The sequence below is a fragment of the Lissotriton helveticus genome, chromosome 2_1 (assembly GCF_964261635.1).
Source record: "Lissotriton helveticus chromosome 2_1, aLisHel1.1, whole genome shotgun sequence".
NCBI classification, from domain to species: domain Eukaryota; kingdom Metazoa; phylum Chordata; class Amphibia; order Caudata; family Salamandridae; genus Lissotriton; species Lissotriton helveticus.
This window is the reverse complement of record NC_136059.1, coordinates 91,542,760-91,566,401: the sequence shown is the minus strand read 5'-3', so window position 1 is coordinate 91,566,401 and position 23,642 is coordinate 91,542,760. Positions and strand designations below refer to the sequence as shown.

Sequence of the window (23,642 nt, the reverse complement as noted above, 5' to 3'; positions counted from 1 at the left end):
AACATTTGTATTGCATTGTATTACATTTTATAACCGAGCACAACAGATCCAATGCATACAACAAAAACACACTATCACCAGCAGGCTAAACGCAGGGACCTATCAGCTAGAATCAGAGTTCAATGACGAGAAAGGCACAGTGGGCAGGCATACTAAAGACTGCATTCCAGCAGTAAAAAGCCTCTCCCTGAACAGAAGAGGTAGGGAATCCTGCAAGAGAAGCACCTACAGACAATACTTATAATCCAGTCCACCCAGTCACACCTCAGTGATCCTCGCTCACAACCGAGGTGAGGGGGGGTGGGAGGGGTAAGAGTAGAACCAGCGGATCAGGGAGAAAAGTGCTAATACCTGGAGCCAGCTGGTGTCTGGGCAAATGCACCATCTTCAGAGTTCGACATGTAGTGGCCAGAAGCGGTCCCATTCCCACAGGCAGCCACTCTGGGAGACCCGGCCAAGCCCCTGGGCGGATCCAGCACCTGACCGCAAGAGGTAGCTCCCGGGTGTGCGGGTTATGAGTCTGCCGTAAAGTGCGGGCCCAAGCATAGCGCATGGTCATAATCAAAATGTTCGAAGTCCGCACCCTAGAGGGCATGCAATGAAAAGCCCAGCCGACAATCCTTGGAAGGAGAGCCATACTTTGCAATCCACATACCCTCCCAGAGAATGGCTCGCCAGCATGCCACCCACTGAGCTGTGCCCTTTAGTAATGCAGTTCAAAGTAATGTCCCCTCAGCCAGTGCTAAACGCAGTTTCCGAAGTGCAACCCAGTAACTGGATGCACCCCAAGAAAGCGAGAATAACAGACCAAGTTCCTGAAGGAATTTTTGTGGCTGCTCCAACTGGAGTACCGCAAAAAGACAAAGTAAGCTGGGTAGCATAATTATCTTGGATAAAGCTACTTGACCGTTGACCGAAAGAGGAAGCATAGTCCAGAAGTTAACAGAGCGACGCAAGCAGGTCAGTAAATGCCTGTAGTTTCTCTCATACAGCAAGTCTGCAGAGTGGTACACCACCATTCCAAGATACTTCACCGTATCTCGTTTCCACCGTAATGTTGGTGCCGAGGGGACAGGACTGCGCTCAGAGGCCTCTCTCCACAGAGTATAGATGCATGAGTTGTCCCAATTGACCAAGTTCTGAGCAGGTCCAAACATGATTGTGAACAATCTGACAAAAGGTTAGAATCACTCCCTCAAAGATACATCATCTCATCTGCATACAGAGATGGGTAGGTACAGTTCATGACAATGGTCAGACCCTGAAAGTGTTCACGCAGAGGAAATACCAGGCCCTTTGATGTTGACGGCCATAATTATTACTTCTTACTCAGCGGCTACTTAAACAATAAGCTCTCAGAACTGCAGATGAGTTGATGAACGGCAAACCATTTTAAAGATTGGATTTTTGTATGGTCAGTAATATTGGCTTGGTTCACTGTAGAGACAGACCCAAAAGTGCTTTTGTTGCCTTAGTTAATGCTTTAGGCAAGTTGACCAGAAAAGCCATATTGGGCAACCATGGGAACCACCACACCTCCAAACATGATTGTGAACAAGATTGTATTGAGTTTGTTATTCCAAAACAAATTTTATTGTACGCAATGGTGTCACTTGATTTCGTACAGGATATTTTCGATAAGAAACATTGATCATTGTGACATGAGATCTGCCGACATCCATTATATCAATATAAAGTTTATGAAGAAAAAACACAAACATAGAGAGCTTAGAATATGCTAGCTCGCAACTGTTCACCGTATTGTGCCATGTCCATTGTATCTTTTTATAGACTATTCCCCATTAACCCCTTTGCGTATGACCGTGCCCGGTATACAGTTTGTCATCTCCCAGTTCCTATTCATTTCGATATCTTGGTGCCCACCATCCTCAGGGTGGGGGCTCAATATATAGACCTCTGTAGTCCACCCATCTTTTCCAAATTATAGGCGGTTTTTGTGGGCAGTCCCTAGCTTTGAATATGGGTTGCTCCTGGCCCATGCAGAAATTTAGTCCTGCTTTCCAGACTCCCACCTTGGGTGGGGACTGAGCGTTCCATGCTTTAGCTATATCTCTTTTCGGCTTGGTAAAACCTAGGAATAAAAGATGACGTTTATAGCTAATGCCACCTATCCCTTTTGTAATTTGTAGTCCGGCGAGCTTTGGTGACATGGTTATGTCCCACCCCAATATCGCTGAAAGACAGGTCGTGACTCACCTCCAGAATTTGAGAAGTTCAGTGCATTGGCCAAAACAACGAGAGAGAAAGGGTCAATAGGTTACTCTTGTACCCCTTGGAGCTAATATATCAAAAACAGAAGAGTACCAATAATAACTACAATATGAAACTATAAAAATGAGGAGTTGATGACCACCTCCATCAGGTGAAAGAAATGTGTTGCACCCAAAAATGGGTAAAGTGAAAAAGACCAGACCTTAGTGAGGAAAAAGAACCCTCAGGCACCAACTACATAAATTAGTTGCCAATTGTCTTCATTGGGTCATTGTTGTGAGTACGTGAGGAAACTACGTAGTCAAGGAAAGAAAAAAGTGCTCAGTTAAAAAGAGTATGGACTACTCCCCAGACTAGAATTTTAATATAAGGGTAGCTCTAACTCTGTTAAAAGCAATCGTGCAAAATCGGACATATATAAGGTTGAGTTAATTAGAACCAAATGTCCTAGGAGGTCGACAGATTTCTTGCAAGAGCTTAACCTCAGCTCAGCATTCATCAGGACCAAGTGGACCCTGGCCTTGTGTTACGCGCTCACTATGGCGACATCATCGTCCAAGGCGGGCTGTCAAACTTTGTTTAAAACAGTTTATATTTAAAATTACAAACTTATCTGTAAGTTCATACACATAGACTTCCGTGCAGAATCCCTGTCACAGTAGAGGGATGATCAATTTAATATTAGTATGGAAATTACCCCTTAGGTCCGTGGTAGGGGAAACCTTCACTTTTAGAAGATTTGTATCTAAACGACTTCCCGTGTGAACACCTAGTCCATTCACATCCACGGCCTGTTGCGAATGTGGCATGTCCAATTCCTTCCAGATGTACTGAAATGACTTCAGAGTGCTGCCATGCATGACAATTCCCTAAGTAGAGATACCCATAGCGTCCCAACCTCTGAATCCAGACAGTGTGGACACTTTGCCTCAGGGATGTCTCTCCCATCAGGTTGCCTCCACCAACTCATTCTGTGCAGCGATTGTTTCCATGTCCCAAACACCATCCTTGTAGTCAGCTGTAGTAGCCGAAGTTCCCTTGGTTTATGTGGAAGAGAATGAGGTAATGCATCGCCCACCAGCCACTGCTTCAAGATATATGCTGGGTCTCGTCTATCCCCGTACCACCATTCATTCAAGACCAAGAAATGAGGCAGTATAGCATGATTGGGCATCGGGGGTTTCTAACCCCCGCAGTAAGTTGATTAAAAGCATGTTTTCAGAGCGACTTGCAGTTCGATCAGCCCATAGGAAGTGATTCAATCCTGTGTTAATCTGACAGAACCAGGCGGATGAGCTCTAGAAGGGGTGAGTCTGTAGCTGATACAAGAGACTGGGAAGTGTAACCATCTTGAAGATGGCTGGTCTCGCTAGGGTAGAGAGCGGCACGCGAGCCCATATTTTCATCTCTGCTTGTGCTTGTAGCCAGATGGGGGTAATATTTTTTTCCCAGGAGATAGACGGAGATGTTGACAGATATACCCCTAGGTATTTAAACCCTGTTGTGACTATCGTCACATCTTTCGACCTGGCACCTATATCTGTTATCCCCTACAGTGGCCATAGTATTGATTTACGGGCATTCATGTATAGCTCCGATGTCTCTCCGAATAACTGCATTATACGAAGTAACCTTGGTCCTGTCCAGTGCGGCACAGTAAGAAAAAGAGAACATCGTCCGCATACAGGGCTATATGGTCCAATATCCCTCTGGTCCACTCGAAACCCCTGACCTGCGCGTTGATTATAACCCACGAAGTCAACGGCTCCATGGCTAACGCAAATAGGTATGGGGACAGGGGCACCCCTGACAGGTACCTCGCCCACTAGAAAAGGTGTTAGACACTGCACCCGCCACCCGAACTGAGGCTGTAAGGTCAGTGTATAACAGGCGAATATATGAGATATAACAGGGCCCAAGAATTAGGCGTTGTAGGAGGACAAATAGATAACGTCCAGCTCAGTGAATCAAACACCCTATCAATGTCAGCCAGTAACAGTGTAGATGTACTTTGGGTTGTATGATCGTAGACCTTGTTCTTTACATAAGAGGCTGGTACAGCTCTCTTTATGGTTTATGTTTGAAAGGTTAGTGAAAAGCAGTCTAAAAAGAGGGATTCTAAAGGTTTGATTGATTGAACTTCATAAGTCGACTTTTCATTCTGCTAGCTTGGCTTCTTTTAGCATTTGGTTTTGCATATGTATGTTGAAAGCTATACCTTCCAAATGTCATTCCATAAATTTAGAGGAAAAATACTTTTTTTATTCCTATGGACCATTGGTGTGGCTTGTCATTTTTACCAATGGGTAGGCACAAAAAGAGTTAAGCTTGGATCGGAAGGTAATGTATAAAAAACGGTATTTGTAGCGACAACGTCTTTGCTATCTATGTTGTGGGAGATGTTTCCCCAGTGTAGCACCGTTAGATGAAGTTACAACCATATTAAAAGCCAAACTCTTTGAAGCCTATTGCAATCAGGCAGCCGTAGAGAGAAAGCCGTTGTTCTGAGTGTAAATTCCAAAGTAGGTTTGGTGATTTAATCTTGTTTTTTGTTGAAATCATTAAGGAAGAGATGTTTTTAGAGCAGGGTTGAGCCATTTCCTCTGGAAGCCATTACCTTCATTCTAATGGCACCTTTCTTCCACATCCCTTGGCTCCAAGAGAGATTGTAGAGTTAAGACCTGTAGTAGTTAGAGGAATGTTTTTGCTTTTCATCTCGATTTTCTTTATTGAAGCCATAAAATCATCAGAGCCCGGAGACTCAGTTGAAGTTAGATTTGTTGCTCCGAGTTGACTCAACCTTCCAGACTGGTTCAGTTATCCAATGAGGACACTTCAAGCTTCAAGGACCATAGCAGTAATCTGTAGGTTGGTGACAAATATATCAAATACATTGTTATTCAGATGTTACCAATAAAGTACTTCTGAGAGTTCCTTTTTTGTAAAAAGCTTCTACTTACCACCTGCGTTTTTCAGCATTTTCACTTAAATCCTTTCTATATTTTACAGGCTGATCGAGAAGAAGCTGCCCACGTGGAAGAGTAAGTATATAAAGGTGTTGATGAGTTTTAGTGACTGTAAATAATTGTACTCGGTGAAGAAAGGCTCATTTAAATTTCAGAAAATAAAATGTGAGCAGTCAGTAGTGACAGAGTGCTTTATGGTTTACTTTTGTTTAGCGAAATAACTCATAATTTTAGACCTTGTTTAGAGTCTCTGGTATGGAGTAAGTATCTTTGTCTGGAGCATGTAATCCAGGTTATGTTTGTAGGAAGGTGGATACCTGACTATGGTTACCCCAGATTTTTTGCCTAGTGTTTAGCTGGTTTTCGACTTAGCCTGGGGCCCTGATTAGCAGGATCCCAGGCCAACTATCTGCTCTCTCTTTAAAATGGACTCCATGTACCCTAGGTACATCTCCAATTGGAAACTGGGTCCCCTTATGAGCCCCTGTACAGTGTACTATAGGTACCCAGTGCATAGGTGCATCCAAGGCCTACCAGGGGCTGCAGCATGTATTATGCCACCCCTGGCTGGCCACCCAAATTGACACAACTGGCTGATCACTCAGCTGGGGCAAGGTGTTGTAATCACCCTTTGCTTTAGATATAGTATACCTATATCTAGACACATATGCACCTATAAGTCACTCCTATGGCAGGCCTTAACAATCATGGAGGCAGAGTGCTTGGTTTTATGTGAGATGGTGCTCTAGCATGAGCTGAGCCTGTCTGCAGCTTTCGGAACCATGTCCTTATAGCTGTTCTAGGATATTGCCATACCATATACTCTTAAGTGCATTATGTACCTCGCGCTCAGATGCTAACTATGGTTTGGCTTTATCAAAACATATCGAGTAAGGTGTCATACGATTTGGAATACTACCCCCTCGCCAGTTCTGGCAACGGGGGTAGCATTCCACCCTTCTAGAGGGAGAAGACCTGTTGTTCCTACTAATCCTGGTTAAAGTTAACCAGAGCCTCAGCATCACAAAATGGATGCTGCTGCCACAGACACAAGTCTGACATCCTGCTGCTGGGAGTCCTTCCAGCGAGGGAGGCTTGGACAATAGGTTTCCTGCCTTGGGAGGTGCTAGCAGCACCCCAGACAGGCTCTTGTGTATTGGGGCACGGAGGGCTGAAGAAATGAGACACTGCATGGGGCACACAAGGTGTCCCATGCATAGTCCAGTTCAAACCGTTGCTATGGCACTCCAGCCCCAGCTCTGGCGCGAAACTGGACAAATGGAGAGGGGTGTAACCACCCCCTTCCCTGGTCCCACCCATAGGAGGGACCTTGCAGGTAATGCAGCCCCTAGATTTGGAATATTGGTAGGAGCTGAGTCCCAAGACTTTAGAATATCCTGACAAACTCTGAAACAAAACTCTGGACCTTCATCACTCTACTTTGGAAGAAGACGACTGAAGAATCTCCCTTGTGGTCAAGGAGTGACCACCCTGCACAAGCAGGCACCGTCCAGCGATGGACGACTTGCTTTGCCGCCGCCTCCCGCCGGAGCCCGAGCCCAGAGCCTGACAAGAACTGGATTCCCAGACATCCAACATCCCGATCCACTGTCCCTGCAAAGCTGAGACCCGTGGAGGCGATGAGAGACGTGGGACCGGCCATCTTGAAAGCTGTGCATTGGGGATTGAGAAGCCCCAGCCCCGAGCAGCATCTGCACCGAAGATCAGCCCTGCACACTCCACGAGTTCTGCGTGGGGCCCTTTTGCATTTTCCTGCTCGACGCGTCCGCCCGGTCACTTGCCCGTTGGCTAGTGGCCATCTTGGCGACGATCCTTTGAATTTTCACCGCTGGTCTGGTTGCTCCACACTGGCCCTTGCTTCCCTCAAAAGAAGCAGCCCCTCAGACCTTGCTGGTCTGAGTAAGAAGCCAAATCGTGTCCTGTGTGGGTTGCCTTTGCCAAGGCTTGTTGACTCCAATCCTGAAGCCGACACCGCCGACAGAGAGAGCCTTCGTGAGACAGTCCGTGCCTGACTCCTGGTTGTCGTCAACGCCTCCTGGTCTACGTGGCTGCAGAGACAAGCTTCCCATCAGCACCTGATCGCTTCCCGACATCGCCTGGTTCCTTCCTGGTTCCATCCTGGTCACTGGCTACTGACCCACACTCTGTCTCCTCTGCTTTCAGGTCCTCTACATCTTCGATCCACCCTTGGATCCACCCGGACTCTTCTCTTCTGGTCGCCTGCAGCATCTTTTCTCCAAGGCTCCATAGATCTCCACGACGAAACCCGACACACTTTGGGACCTATGCACCCGCTTCCTGTGGGTTAGGTAACGCGAGTACTACAGTGCTCCTGTAAAGGTTTACACTCCTAGTGTCCTAGTTTCAAGTGGTTAAGTTCTAATCCAGTCGGAAGATCTCCCAAACCTTTAACTTTGTAACTTTTACGCACCCATTGACTTCTATGTGTGAACGCGTGTGCCTTTAGACACTGCACACGCATCCAGTGGACCTCCTGCTCCCTTACTATTGTTAGTCCAGTGTAGCCCCAGCGATTCCCAAGGCCCTAGGCCTTACCATTATTCGTGACGTGGTACTTATACCACTTTCTTAGTATATGGTATAGCGGGACACCCCGGCCTATCCATAATTGTGCAACTTTTGTCTATTCTATTAAGTTACTTGTTTTGCGCTTGTGCTTCTGTGCTCATAAAGAGTTCAGGGGATTGTTTAGAAATAAATACATATATATTTTGAATATATATCCTGTGTGGTGTCCTTTCATTTGGTATTAAAGGAATTGCATATGGTAAAACAGCTGGCTTCACATGCCATCTTGAGTTTAGCCTAAGACTGCTTTGTCCATGCTGCCCCTAGGATAGCTGGTCTATAAGGTTGACTTTACAACCATCACCATAAGGGTTGTTTGGACTGGTGCAAGGTGCTCACTAGAATAGTGAACATCATATACCAGGCCAACTTCTCACAATGTTCACAACCTTCCTAGGTACCCTAATACGGTAAGACTTTGGCTAAACTCTTCTTAATGTGAACGCTGCTTAATAAATTACCATTTCTACGGTCCTAGAACTACCCTTTTGGCAGAAAATAAAACCGATCCTCTGTGTCCCTGTTCTTTCTTTGTAAACATTGTAGTCCACCTAGCAAGGCACTGAACAAGAATATTAACAGTTCTTACATTTTGACTGACATCTCTGCTAGTTTGAAGACCTTCTCTTAACGAAGATTAGTGTGGCATTGTGCTTCATTATTTACCAAGCCATCTTAGGAATGTTTCTACCTGGGGGGGCGGGCATTCAGGAGGTGGATCAGGAATTGAATGTACTCAAGATGATTTTAAAGTATCTCTGAATGCATCCTTAGAACATCTTTTTCTGTTATATTTTCTACATCTGACTCTATGCGTCGTTCCTCTGAGTTTTTAGGTCTCGGCTGGCGTGGCTGCGCACATGCGCAGCTCGCTCGGCGAGATTTTATGGTCTGGAGGAACTTTCAGTAACTGGCTTTAAGCCCTGCCACTCTTTTTTTTTTTTGTTTTTTTTTTTATTGGCGCGTCACCATTTATGCTAAACGGTGGCCAGCCATTGGAAAAGGTTTGTATGACGTAGACTTTTCTCTTTTTCAGACGGCCCCGTTTGATTTCTGTTCGTCGCAAAAGCTTTCTTATCTTTATGAGGATTAGCCCAGCGTCGCAGGTTGCCTCGGGCTCGTCTCTGGTTTATACATGGGGTTGATGGAAAAATATCTACAGATTGTGCGAGAGGCTCCAATATGGAGTTGACTCCAAAAGCGATCCGCCACCCTGGTGGAGGAAGTTTATTCATGTGAATTTCTCTGCAGTAAAAAGAAAGTATGGACCTGTAGGAATTTTAGTCGTTCAGAATCTTATTTCAATATCTGCCCTGCTGTTGAGACTTCTTCCATAGTGTAAGTAATTCTGTCTTTCATGGTTGTAGCAGGATCATGTGTAAGTTTGTTGTAGTGCGTCTCGTCTGATTGTTCTTTCAAGTGCTTCTGTCTGAAGGTATTTCTATCCTATAGGATAATGGCGCTACCGTTATCTGCCTGTTTAATTTACAGGTTGGTGTTTATTTATTTTATTTATTTTGAAAGTTTTATATAGAGCGGACAAGATCCTTGCAGATATCAGAGCGCTTTACAAAGAGAAGTACATGAGGGAGCATGGTTAACAGATAAATCAATAGGTCAATTAATACAAATAGGTGGCAACTAAGCCCAACATGACGTGAGTACAAAATGGTACAAATAGGTGGCTACAAAGCCAAACATGTGAGTAATAAGACAGTTCATACAAATAATCAAAAGGGTCAAACATGTAGTATAGATCGGTGCAGAGTACTAACAGTGGTCAAGATAATAGTTCAGGTGTATTTAGCCATGAGGATAGCTTTTACTTCATTTTTAAAGAGTGTGGTGGAAGAGATAAGCCTGGTTTCGGGCGGGAGAGAGTTCCAGATCCTAGGCGCCATTCCCGAGAAGGAGCGCTTATATGTTTTTTCCTTCCGGAATCTTCGAGGTTTCAACAGAAGATTGTTTGTGCCTCTGGTGTTTCTAGCTCCTCCAGAGATTGTCAGTTTCTGAGCGAGGTATCCGGGTGAGTTGAGATGTACCGCCTTGTGTGTCATGCAGGCGATTTTCAGATGTATTCTAGCTTCAAATGGCAGCCAGTTCAGGGATTTCAAGTCAGGGGTAATATGGGAGTGTTTTTTTGACCCAGTGATGAGTCTCGCTGCAGCGTTTAGAGAAGCTCTTAGGGGTGCGGTTGTAGTTAGGGGGAGTCCACAGAGGGCGATGCTGCCGTATTCAATTCGAGGGATGACTAGTGCTTGTACTGCCGTTTAACTTTAACCGGGGTTTACAGTTACATACATGTCGTGTCCTTCTAGAAGGGTGGAATGCTACCCCCGTCGCCAGAATTGGCGAGGGGGTAGTATTCCAATTCGTATGACACCTTACTCGACATGTTTTGATAATGTTATACCAGAGTTAGCATTTAACCGCGAGGATTATAATGCACTTAAGAGTATATGGTATAGCGTTATCATGGAACAGCTATTAGGACTTGGTTCCGCAAGCTGCAAACGGGCTCAGCTCATGCCAGAGCACCATCTCACATAATTCCAAGCACTCTGCCTTCAGGATTGATTATTATTATTATTATTATTATGCGTTCTTATATAGCGCTCGATTACCCGTAGGCATCTCGGCGCTTGCCTTGGGAACACGTCCTGGCTTTTCCCTGTGAGATACCCATACTGGGCATCCCCAAGGTGAAAGCCAGGCATCCCGCCGCGGGGGGCCGTAGTGGAGATTAAGCAAGCTGATGCCCAGAGCTGCAGAGTGTGAACCCGTGATTCGAGTAGGTACCGAAACGAGAATTATCGAGTCCATGGATATTTTGAGCTCAAGACCCTGCCGCGTCGGGAATTGAACCCTGGTCCCGGGTCTGACCTCTGCTTCAGGGTCTACCTCCTCTAACCAGTGAGCCACACTTCTCCACCAATAATATAAGATAAGGCCTTCCATAGGAGTGACTGATAGGAATATATGTGTCCATTTTAGGTTTAGATATAGAGAACTATATCTAAAGCAAAGGGTGATTACACCACCTTGCCCCAGCTGTCGTGCAGCCAGTTGTGTCTGTTTAGATGGCCAGCCAGGGGTGGCATAATGCATGCTTCAGCCCCTGGTAGGCCATGGGTACACCTATGCACTGGATACCTAAGGTATACTGTACAGTGGAGAAGTGTGGCTCAGTGGTTAGAGGCGGCAGACCCGGAAGCTGAGATCGACCGTGGACCAGGGTTCGATTCCCCGCCTCAGCGGGTCTCGGGCTCATAAATTCCACGGTCTCGACAATTCTCGCTCCGGTGCCTACTTGACTCACGGGGTCACACTCTGCGACTCTGGGCAATAGCTTGCTTAATCTCCACAACGGCCCCTCGCGGCGGGATGCCTGGCTTTCACCCTGTGGACACCCTGCCGGGGTTTCTCACAGGGGAATACCAGGACGGGTTCCCTAAGCAAGCGCCAGGATGCCCTTTGGGTGACAGGTTTGCGCTATATAAGTACACCTACATTTACATTTACATAAGGTGGCCCAGTACCAATTGGTAAATGCACCTAGGGTACATGGTTGTAATTTTAGAGAGAGAACAGCTAGGCTGTGGGTCTGATTAGCAGGCCCACAGCCAGGGAAAGTCGTAAACCAGTGAAGCAAAAAGCAAAAATCTGGTGTGGCCATGGGATTGCAGACCCCACTCTCCTACACAGTGCTTCTAGGTTTCCTCTATGCTCTCTCTCCTCATTAAGCTATCTGCCTGGTACTCATACTTCTCCAGTATTAGGGGTGTCTTTCATAGATTCACATGCTTGAATATTCCCCGTCGTCGAAGTGGGAGTCCCACGGTATATAAAAATAGCAATAATGCTAATATAACATAAATGATAATATCATATAATAATAAAAAATAGAGATAATACACTGTAAAACCTCTACAATGGTAACTTCCATAGGAAGACATTACAAGAGAAAAAACTCATTTGTAACATATCAGTGTCATTATGTTGGTCCAAACTGCAGCCAATCAGGCTCAAGCACCCTCTAGAACCTTCTCCTCAGAAGCTCAAGCCCTCAGATTTTCTACCGCACGTCGTGTGAAGGGAGTCTCCCTGAGCTCTGCTCAGTTTTCTTCAAAGTTTGTCTCTTCAACTTATTTCTTCCAGAATGTCAAGTAAGAAGTCTTTGTTTAGAGCTTGCTCTTCATGTGGGAAACTACGGTTGTTTGAGAAGGACCCCCACCAAAAGTGTATTTACTGCCTGTACCCTGACCACAAGGTGGATGAATGTAAATTCTGTAGAGCTCTTCCTTCTAAGACTCTCAGAGATAGGGAAGGTCGTCTTCTTATATGGTTGAAGCGCCTCCAAGATAAAGAGGATGTTCTGTCAGACGCAGAAAGTCTTCAGTCAGGCTGTTCCACTGTCCCTTCCAAGCGTGGGAGTGTTCAAGACTTACCTTCTCCTTTTCTGAAGAAGAAGAAAAAGCTGGCTTTACCTGTGGCACAATCTTCAAGTTCTATGGCTTCTGTGTCAACGCCCACGAGACCTGGCTCTCAGGCGTCTTGTCCAGGCTCTATAAGCATTCTGACAGTCTTGACACCCCGGTCGTCGACGGGCTCGTCGACGACCGTTCCGTCCACAAGATTGGCTTTGCTGTCTTCGTCGATGACCTCTGTGACGACGACGTCTGCTTCCTCGTCGTCGACGATGGTGATGTCGACGTCTTCTACGTCGACGAGAGCTCCTACGATCCCGTCGACGATCCCTATTGTCTCGTCGGCGACGAAATTGCCTCTCCGTCGACCACCTCGTCGACGTCGGCTTCGTCGACGAAGAAGGCAACGATTGTTCCGTCGACGAGAGTCCCGTCGACATCGAGTGCTCCGTCGACCAGCTCGTCGACGGCGTCGTCGTCGAAGAAGGCAACGCCGGTTCCGTCGACGAAGGTACCGTCGACGAAGGTACCGTCGACGACGATGCCGTCGACGAAGGTATCGTCGACGAAGATACCGTCGACGAAGATACCGTCGACGAGGCTGCCGTCTCCGCAGATCCCAGCAACGAAGACTCCGTCGACGCACGTTCCGTCGACGACGATACCGTCGACGACGAATCTCTCAGTGGGCACTACCTCGTCGACGATGGCGATATCATCTGCGGCATGTTCAGGATCCTCGTCAGGATTGGGTTCTTTTGCCACTATGCCTCTGGTACCACTGCCTTCCTTGACCTCTGGCAGGGATTCTTCTCTGCAGTTGCCACCTCCTGATCTCCAGTTACCCTCACCTTTGATGGCTACTGATCACGAGACTGGATCTATGGGGGACGATGATGACGTTGAAGCTCACAGTCCATCGGAGTTAATCATAAAATGTCAAGACTCCAGTTCTGAACACGAGGAGGTGGAGGAAGTGGTCCAACCGGATGACCAATTTGTCCAGTTTCCTATGGCATCTTTCCCAGTTTCTTTGTTTTCAAACCTCCAGCATATGCTGGATGACTACAATCGAAGGTTTCCGCCTACCCCTCAAGGTACTCCAAGCCACGCTCCTGTGGAGGACTCAGGCCCTGCCACCCATCCGCAGTCTTCGGAGCAGCCTGTTTTGCCAGAGCTTACCCGCCCTAACCCCCCTTTTACTCCGCAACCTGGTGCGCACGGGGTGGACGAGTCGGACAGCGAAGAGGGGGAATTACACCAGGATACTGACGATGAGCAGGATCCAGATATGGCGGAATACGACGACTATCGGGTACAGACACCTTCTCCGCAACAGCCAGAGGCAGGTGATTCGCCTCCTGTTGATATAGCAAGCTTCCATGTGCTGATGAATAAAGCGGCGGACCGCTTTAAATTGCCGAGAGAACAACGACAAGAAGATTGCTTTCTCTACGATTTCAAGAACAAACCGTACAAACAAATTCACACCATACCAATCATAGAATTTGTATGGAAAGAAGGGATGAGGATTATGCACTCTCCTAACTCCTTGCCTGCACAAGTCCCTCGCCTGGAAAAGAAGTACAAGGCTCCGGCTGGTTCACCTGCTTGTTTGCTGTCGCATCCCAAACCAGACTCGGTGGTCACACAGGCGGCACAGCGACGATCCCGTAATCCGGCGACTCCTCTCACTACTCCACCTGATAGAGAGGGTCGACGTTTGGACGCCATTGGGAAGAAATTTTCCACCATGTCCTCTACGTCTGTACGCGCTGCAAATGCATTGGCCATTCTAGGTCGTTTCGACAGGCAAATGTGGTCGGATATTTCCGCATTCGTTTCACTAATACCGGAAGCGTCCAGAGCGGAAGCCCAACAAGTTCTTCAGGATGGCATGAGGGCGTCAGAGGAAATGATTGACTGTGCGATTGATGTGGCGAGTACGGGATTTCGCATCCTCGCCAGTGCTGCGGCTCTCCGCCGCCAGGGCTGGCTTAAATCCACTTCTTTCCGGCAAGAGGTCCAGTCGAAGATACTCGACATGCCCTATGACGGTGAATCTCTTTTTGGCGCTCACATTGACGAGGCGCTTGAGTCAATTAAAAAGGACACCGATACAGCAAAATCGCTAGTCTCCTTACAATTTAAGAAGCAGCCCTTTCGTGGCGCGCGTGGAAGAGGTTCGTCTTCCACAACTTTTCGAGGAGGACACACTCAGTACCGCCAATTCAACCAAGGCAATCAACGTTACTCCTCCCAACAGTCTACTCGCCAAAATCAGTCAAGACCCTATAAAGGAAAACCAACTTATAGGGGTGCCAACAACAAACGCCAGTGACTCTCATGTCACACAAGGAGTTGGAGGGAGAATCTCGCAGTTTTATTCCCAATGGTCTCTGATAACATCGGACCAATGGGTATTGGACATTGTTCGCAAGGGTCATGCCTTGGAGTTCACAGAGATTCCTCCTCATTCTCCGCCATCAGGCCCGCCACCTCCCCATTTCCTAGAATTGCAACATCAAGTTCGTCTTCTCATACTAAAAGGTGCAGTCGAAGTGGTTCCTATATCACAACAAGGGACAGGTTTCTACTCACGTTTTTTCCTCATTGCCAAGAAGACGGGAGAGTGGCGGCCTATACTGGATTTGAGGGCGCTCAATTTCTTTCTGAAACAGCAGTCTTTCCGCATGCTCACATTGTCAGAAGTCTTGCGGCTTCTCTGCAGCGGAGATTTCCTGTCCACGATAGATCTGCAAGACGCCTATTTTCATGTGCCGATTCTTCAACAGCATCGCCAATTTCTGAGGTTCAAGGTGGGCACTGTCCATTACCAATTCAAGGTGCTGCCTTTTGGCCTGCGCTCGGCGCCTCGTGTTTTCACGAAGGTCCTGGCCCCAGTCATGGCTTATCTACGTCTTCAAGGAGTGCAGATTTTTCCTTATCTGGACGATTGCCTCCTGAAATCTCCGTCTCCTCTACAGCTGGCTCACGCCACAAGTCTCTGCCTACGGACTTTCGAGTCACTGGGGTTGACCATCAACGTGGACAAGTCACATTTAACACCATCACAAAGGAGAAACTTCCTGGGTGCCATTCTCGACACGGAATTATCAAAAGCCTTCGTTTCCCAAGAACGACAGGTGAAGATAGTACGTCTGGTCACCCTCATCCGTTCAAAACAGTCAGTTTCTGTGCGCATGTTGAAGTCCTTTCTGGGGATGGCGTCGTCCTGCATCGCTCTACTCCCGAACTGCAGGCTCCGCACTCGCCCTATTCAGGAGGAACTAGACCTGCAATGGCGCCAAGTGTCAGGATCCTTCAACGATCTAGTGAGAGTCTCGTCTCCCATGAAAGACAGTCTCCTTTGGTGGAGAGAACCATCCAACCTAAACGAAGGAGTTTCCTTTCTGGCCCTTCCTCCGGATCTAACACTGACCACAGATGCATCCATGGAGGGTTGGGGAGCTCATCTCCTGGACCTTTCAATCAAAGGAAAGTGGACACCGTCACAACGAACATGGCATATCAACAGATTGGAGTTGCTGGCGATCTTCCTTGCTCTCAGATCCTTTCTGCCAGTAGTGCAAGGAGAGTCCGTGCTGGTTCAAACGGACAACACAACCAGCATGCACTACATGAACAAACAGGGCGGCACAAGATCTCAGCCCTTGTCTCGGCTAGCTCAGAAGATTTGGAACTGGGCTCTTCGTCATCGAATCTCCCTGACGGCGGTCCATCTGCCGGGGGTTTCAAACATCCTAGCGGATTCGTTGAGCAGGTCCACATCATCGACCCACGAGTGGGAGCTTCATCAACAAACTCTGGACATGGTGTTCCGCCGTTGGGGTCGTCCCCTGATAGACCTTTTTGCCACTCCACTGAATCGGAAGTGCCCCGCCTTTGCGAGCTGGCATCCTCATCCGGGGTCCAGCGGAAACGCCCTTCTCATGGACTGGAGCGGCCTGTTCGCCTATGCATTTCCTCCCGTACCATTGGTGCCGAGGACGTTGTGGAAGATGCGCAGGCAACCCTGCCACTCGATACTGATCGCACCTCGTTGGCCCAGACAGGCTTGGTTCTCAGAACTTCTTCTGTTGTCCCAATGCACGCCCATTCGTCTACATCCACGTCCAGATCTGCTGTCAATGGACGAGGGCCAAGTCTGCCATCCAGACCCGACCACTCTTCAGTTATGGGCATGGAACCTGAATACCTCGAATTCGCGAACTTAGATATGCCCCAAGAATGCAGAGAGATTCTGGCTTCTGCTAGAGCTTCCTCAACTGTTCAAACGTACAAGCTAAAGTGGAAACGGTTTTGCCATTGGTGCGCAGAAGCAAATGTCCATCCACTCACTTCTGCCCCGGAACAGCTGTTGCCTTTCTTTCTAAGCCTTGCTCAGTCTGGCCTCTCTCATGCCACCTTGAGGGTCTTTCTGGCAGCTATTTCACGTTTCAGACATGATGGCTCAACCTCTCTGCTCATCCAGAATTATCCGACAATTCTTTAAAGGTCTCTTCAGAAAGTTTCCTCCTATCAGACGCCCGCCTCCGGCATGGCAGCTCAACGTGGTATTGTCACAGCTCATGAGGCCTCTTTTTGAGCCAATCCACAGGGCAGACAACAAGTTTCTTACCTGGAAGGTCGTTTTGCTTTTGGCCCTAACATCTTCTCGCCGTGTGAGCGATCTTCACGCTTTCACAATCAAGCCTCCTTATTTGCAATTTAAAGCCGATGGAGTATCTCTTCGTACCAATCCCTCTTTTTTGCCAAAAGTGCCTACAGATTTCCATCTGAACGAACCTGTCTTCTTAAAGACTTTCTTCCCGAATCCAAAGTCACCGGCAGAACAACGCCTTCATTCTTTAGACATCAGCCGTTGTCTAAAGTTTTACATTTCAAGAACTGCCCCTTTCCGCAAATCAGATCAACTTTTTGTAGCATATGGAAGAATGCGAAGGGGACATTCAGTGACAAAACAAACACTTGCAAGATGGCTCTCAGCAGCCATATCCTACGGTCACCAACAAGCTGGCAAGCCTTTACAGTGTCCTGTGAAGGCACATTCGACGAGAGCGATGGCGTCTTCCACCGCCTTGTTTGCCGGAGTGCCTCTACACCAGATTTGCCGGGCGGCAACGTGGTCGAATAGGCACACCTTTACCAGACATTACTGTTTGGATTCCATCAACGAGGCGGATACCGCAGTGGGGCAAGCAGTGCTTCGCCATCTCTTTAAATAAGGTGAGCCTCTGTTCCCTCCTCCTTTTTTCTTCTGTGATTGCTATATGCTTTTAAGCTATGTGTTTACTTCATGTGAAGATGCTTAGCAATCCCAGTTCTAAGGAGTTACTGCTATCTATTCTATTCAAGCATGTGAATCTATGAAAGACACCCCTAATACTGGAGAAGAACTATTGTTACTTACCTGTAAACAGGTGGTTCTCCAGTATTGGTGTCTTTCATAGATTCACATGCGACCCACCCTTCCTCCCCTCAGAGGCTCTCTTCTCCTCATGCGCTATTATTACTAGTGCTACGAAAATCTGAGGGCTTGAGCTTCTGAGGAGAAGGTTCTAGAGGGTGCTTGAGCCTGATTGGCTGCAGTTTGGACCAACATAATGACACTGATATGTTACAAATGAGTTTTTTCTCTTGTAATGTCTTCCTATGGAAGTTACCATTGTAGAGGTTTTACAGTGTATTATCTCTATTTTTTATTATTATATGATATTATCATTTATGTTATATTAGCATTATTGCTATTTTTATATACCGTGGGACTCCCACTTCGACGACGGGGAATATTCAAGCATGTGAATCTATGAAAGACACCAATACTGGAGAACCACCTGTTTACAGGTAAGTAACAATAGTTCATTTCAACCTTCTGCACATACATATTTCTTTTAAGGTATGCAGCATCAGTTTCATGGCACTTGCCATAAGCAAGTAACCTGAAATGCAAGAAAAGGCAACATTCTATATCCTTTTCAGGGTGTCTTCCCAAGCTTTTTCCTTTTTATTTCCCTGGGTTAATCCCAGATCAGATTACACGATAAGACAGATGGCAGCAGACACGGAGGGGCGCTTTGTGATATCCAAATGCCAGGGAAGGGGGTTAGAACTACTCCTAGTAAACGTCTATGGCCCCAACTATAACTGCCCAGAGTTCTTCGCAACTTTGGCAGACAGTGGCTCGTCATGCGCCAATACAAACACTATGGGGCGGCGACTTCAATTTGGTTAGAAACCCTGAATTGGACAGGTCTGGGGGACCGGCGAGAAGGCCGGCTTCAGCGACCAGGACCATTGAAAGCGTTATGATCAGTAAGGACCTTGTTGATGTATGGAGGGAGTTGCACCGCTAGATGGTGGTTGCACACACTACTCCGCTTACCATAATTTACATACACAAATAGACTACTGGTTGGCGTCGACGCCCCTCATGTCTTTAATTCGCACGTGCCAGGTCTTGCTGCGCACTTTGTCCGATCATTCGCCACTCTTACTAGACCTGGCCACACGTAATAAAACAATCCCACCATTTACGTGTTTTTCCCCCCATTTTTTCATTACTGGACCCTCTCTTCAAGGAAGAGATGGCGGAGGCGATAGACTCACTTTTCGCTACCTAGTTCAGTGGACAGTTTCCAGACGGTGTGGGAAGCTTTTAAGGTGTACATCCGTGGTGTGGCCATGACTAAGCATTCAGGGGTACTGCGCTCCATCCGACAGCGCTTGTCCACCTTAGAACGGAAACTAGGGGACCTGGAGGCACATCAGCCGGCTGGGGATGATGAGGACATTGCAGGAGCTATTAGGGACTCATTAACAGGATATGAGGAAGCGGCGGACAGCGAGGTGAAACACCTGGGCAAATATGTCACAGCGCGTGCTTACGAGGAGGGTGAAAGCCCGGGATCGGTATTGGCCCATATGCTTAAAGCTAAACGCAGTAAAACGCTTATCACCGAAATTCGATTGGAAGAGGGTGACTTGCTAACAGAAGAAGAGGACATTGCCAACAGGTTCAAACAATAATACTCTGGGATGTTTGCTTCCCTTTCTTCGCACACATCAAGCTGCCTTTTCTGTCGGACACACACACACAGAGTTTCTCATGCTCACCATTGAAAAAGATGAATTAGTGGAGGCACTTGCGGGTATGAGAGCAGCCAGTGCCCCGGCGACGGACAGCCTCACAGTAGGCTTTTACAAGGCTTTCATAGAGCTGCTGCTACCCCACATCTGAATGTTATTTAACGATCTATGTGTAACGGGCAAGATGCAACAATCTATGAGAGAAGCGATTCTAGTGGCCTTCCCCAAACCAGGTGAAATCCCCCCCCCCTCTCATCCCCACCCCCACCCCCGAGGAGTGCATCTCTTACCGGCCGCTCTCCCTGCTGAACGTGCACGCCAAACTGTTTGCAAAGATTCTGGCTAACCGCCTAGCCCTATTTACCCCGGAACTCGTTTCCCCGGAGCAGGCGGGGTTTGTACTGGATAGGAACCTCACCTATAACCTCCGAACAGTATTCGGAACAATACAACATGTCCGACAAGACATGATAGCAATTGTAGTGTTCCTAGATATGGAGAAAGCTTTTGATTCCGTGGAGTGGCCCTTCATGCGACACATGCTGACCCGAATGGGACTTGGCCCCGTATTTCTGCAAATGATAGGAGTGTTGTACAACGCTTTCACTGCACGCATCCGGCTGGGGAATCTTATCACTGGGGCCATTTCTATCTCCCCGGGGACTAGGCAGGGATGGCCCCTGTCACCAACATTATACACTTTGATTGCTGAGCCCTTGACATGTGCGCTTCGAGAATACCACGAACATAGAGGGGTCAGGTTCCCTACATATGAGAATGTGGTCTCTACACACGGTTATATGTAAGGGACCCAGAAACCAATCTCTCACCAGTCCTCAGAGAGGTGGTGCACTTTGTTGTTCTGTCAGGATTGAGGGTCAATTGGACAAAGTCCATAGCTTTTCCGCTCACCCCAGTTACTACGTAATTTGAGATGGAGTGCCCACTGCAATGGTCAGAGGACTCGGTCAGTACACTTTCCATATGGAGGAGTCTTGGTTTTGAAATCATTTTGGAAATTAATGCCATTTGATTTAGGTTCTGTGAAGTTTTTGCGTTGAACCAGTTGTGTCCGACTACCTCCCAGTGTACCCCTTAGATTGAATAGGAGGGCACTCAGCCTTTGCTGGAATATTGTTTTCTAGGGTGAAGAAGAAAAAGTGTTTTTCGTCATTTTTTTGATTTTTGTAAAAAGTGTATATGTTGTTCGTTGTTTGTATTTATTGTATATAGGTGTGTACATAGGTATGTATATTTGTGTATAGTGCATAAAATTGCCTTTAAAAACTGTTTTTTTTGAGAAAAAAGAAAAAAATGAGATGAAAATACTTTTGGTTTGATTGCAATAAATAAAATGTGTAATCATATCCCCCTGTGTTAGTGATGAAATGATGATGTTCATAAAGTTTGACTGATTTAGCAGTGGACTAAGGTCACAAAAACAATAGGAGAATTCATAGTCACCTATTAGAAAAATAGTATATATTTGTTCCTCCTTTTTCCACTCTCTTCTGTATCGGTCAGGTACCTTGGCATTAGATTGCACACAGACTCGGACATTGTGTTTTGTGAGAATTATGGCATTGCTGTTGCAAAGTTAGAGGACGACATCGAAACATGGATTAGACTGCCATTATCACTAATTGGCAGGGTCTCCATCATGAAGATGGTGGTACTCCCCAGGTTCCTTTTCTTGTTCACAAATATACCGTTAGTGTTGCCACGCTCCTTCTTTGTCAGAATTAATAAAAACAATGATACGATTGCTTGGGCAGGCAAGCAGGGGCGGGTACAATGGCGAGTGCTCACTCTACCATACCACTTGGGAGGACTAGGTGCTTCAGATCTGGAGTTCTATTATAGAGCGGCGCAGGGTACACAAGCACATAGTTGGGTCCATGGCGCAGATAATACTCCATATCTCCTACTCGAAAAGCTATAAGCCAACCCTCTCCTCCTCCCAGCAGTTATTCTTGAACCGGTCGACCGCAGGACAGGCATATTGGACTCGCTCAGCTCGACAAGACACGCATGGCACAGCCTGTTACGGCAACAAGCAGGGGCATTACTGTACTCTCCAGAAATGCCAATAGACTGGATGGTCTGGTTGGCCCCCTGTAAAGATGGAGGGGTGATACGAGCGATGCAGATTCTAGGCATCTACAAAGCAGGAGACCTGTTCTCAGACGGTGTTGCAAGAACGTGGGATGAAGCCTCGGTCACTACAGAAGCTCCCACCTTGCTTCAACGCTTTCAGTTCCATAGGGTATGCAGAGCGCTCCGTCAACAATTGGGGGAAGACCTGAACGAACCTCCCGAGGTAAAAGGGCTGTCGTACCTTATTGAAACCAAGTCTCCACGTAAGCTTGTCTCGAACATATACAAGTTGCCAATGTCTCAAAGGGCAAATCAGTACACTAGGGCTAGGCTGTCCTGGCAACGTGATCTGGACAGGACTATAGATGTCTTATTGTTGTAATAACCTGAAACGCATATCATTACATGGCAAACACAGACTTAAATCATTTCAAATACATTAATAGCGTTTATTATACGCGGAGAGATTGCAGAGATACGGGCTAAGGGAGGAGGCGACTTGTGATAGATGTCACTCCCCAGTGACAGATTTCATACATTTAGCCTGGGGATGCCCGAGCATTTTCCAGTATTGGGATAAGATATTCCGTGAACTGAGTACTATAGTTGATTTAGCGATTGCCCCTGATCCGGCCGTGGCACTGCTGGGCTATTCTAAACAATTACAGAAAGCAGCCCGCAGAATGGTGTACATGGGCCTATTGATGGCAAAACGTAGGGTGGCAATGTGCTGGATGAGGGGCCCCGTACCTACAGTGACACAGTAGTCACACTATGTCCTTTATTATTGTACGCAATCAGAGAACTTTAGCGAACTGCTTGCCGCGGAGAGCAGACCAAAGAACTTCTAGGGTTTATATACCACATACTTAAACAGTAAAAGTAAGTGAGAACTCGACCGAGTGGGCACCGACAGAACCCGTAGCGGAGACCAACACTACGTAAGGGATAATACACTATCACTACCCAGTACGTACATAACCTGTAAGGTTTACAGTTGAACCCAAGTCAATACAGGGTGTAGCCGGCACGGGTGGGAAATTTGCTAGCGCTGGTGACATTTAGAGGGAGGGAATAGGAATAGAATGGTAGTCGGATAGTGGCTCCATGGTTACATGTTGATACATAAGGTACAGGGCCTGATGGCGGTAAGTTGGGCTAACATCTCGTTGTTTGTTATAACCCTTCGAGTTATATTTATAATCAATGTCTTGCAGCGGATATGCTTCAAGAAGTAACAAGAGCCACCATTTCTACATGTAACGCTGCCCTACCTCCGGGATGTCGGCGATAACGCTGTGTACAGTGTCTTGTTTTTGTACGCCGCCGGCCCCAGGGTTGTAGGCATACGGCTGTGTATTTCAGTGACATTTATTTTTATTTTACAATAAAAACTTGTTAAAAAAAAAAATAGTGGCCTGAGTTACCACATCTGAAACACTTACCCTGTAACACATTAGAATTAGTGTAAGGACGGGTGACCTTCTTTGAACCAAAGATACTAGGAGAAATAGATTTGTGAGACCTGTCAGAGGGTTGGACCCTGACTTCTTTAACAGTTTCATTCTCACTCTTAACAGCTTGCATATCTTTGCAATTGTTTTCAACACAGGCTTTAGAGCGTTCGTGCATTTTTAAGATAGTAATTACCTCTTAAAGAGAAGGGTTATCTTTATGCCAAAGGCTTTCCTTTGCCTTATCTAAGGCACAACCCAGTATCAACTGGTCCCTCAACCTTTCATCTACGCTATTTCCAAAGGAACATGTAGATGCTAGTTTGCGCAAAGCTGTAACGTACTGTTCAACAGATTCCTCATGCCTTTGCATTCTCTTCCCAAATCGATAACGTTCTAAAATCCTTTGGGAAGATAATGTAAATCCATCTTATTTATGCAAAACTCATACTCATTCAATGATGAGGATTCACTATCAGGAAGATCTGGGGGCGTTCAAACACTTCTTATCCTTTTGACCCTAGGCAATACAAAAATAAGGAAGATTTCCTTTCTGCACTCAATGAAGTGCTGCAAACCCTGGCATTGTTTGTGAAATCTTTTCTCCATTTTAGCCAGGGTATAGTAGGATCACCAGGAGCAGACAAAAAGAATGGAGGTGGAGTGACGTTCTGCATCACTAAGTTTGCAGTAATTTACTTTGCAATGATACTGTGAACAGAGATGTCCAAACAAGCTGTGCAGGT

The 23,642-nt window shown here is 46.8% G+C and overlaps 1 protein-coding gene across 4 annotated transcripts in view; it reads left to right on the top strand.

Moving 5' to 3' along the window:
* The window catches only part of LOC144817738 (uncharacterized), a 314,135-nt gene that overhangs the window by 111,560 nt on the left and 178,933 nt on the right, over positions 1-23,642 (top strand). For all 4 annotated transcript variants that reach the window (XM_078674517.1, XM_078674516.1, XM_078674514.1 and 1 more), the window contains exon 3: positions 5,242-5,273. In XM_078674517.1, the coding sequence (XP_078530643.1) occupies positions 5,242-5,273 (32 nt within the window). The remainder of the gene's footprint in view (positions 1-5,241; positions 5,274-23,642) is intronic.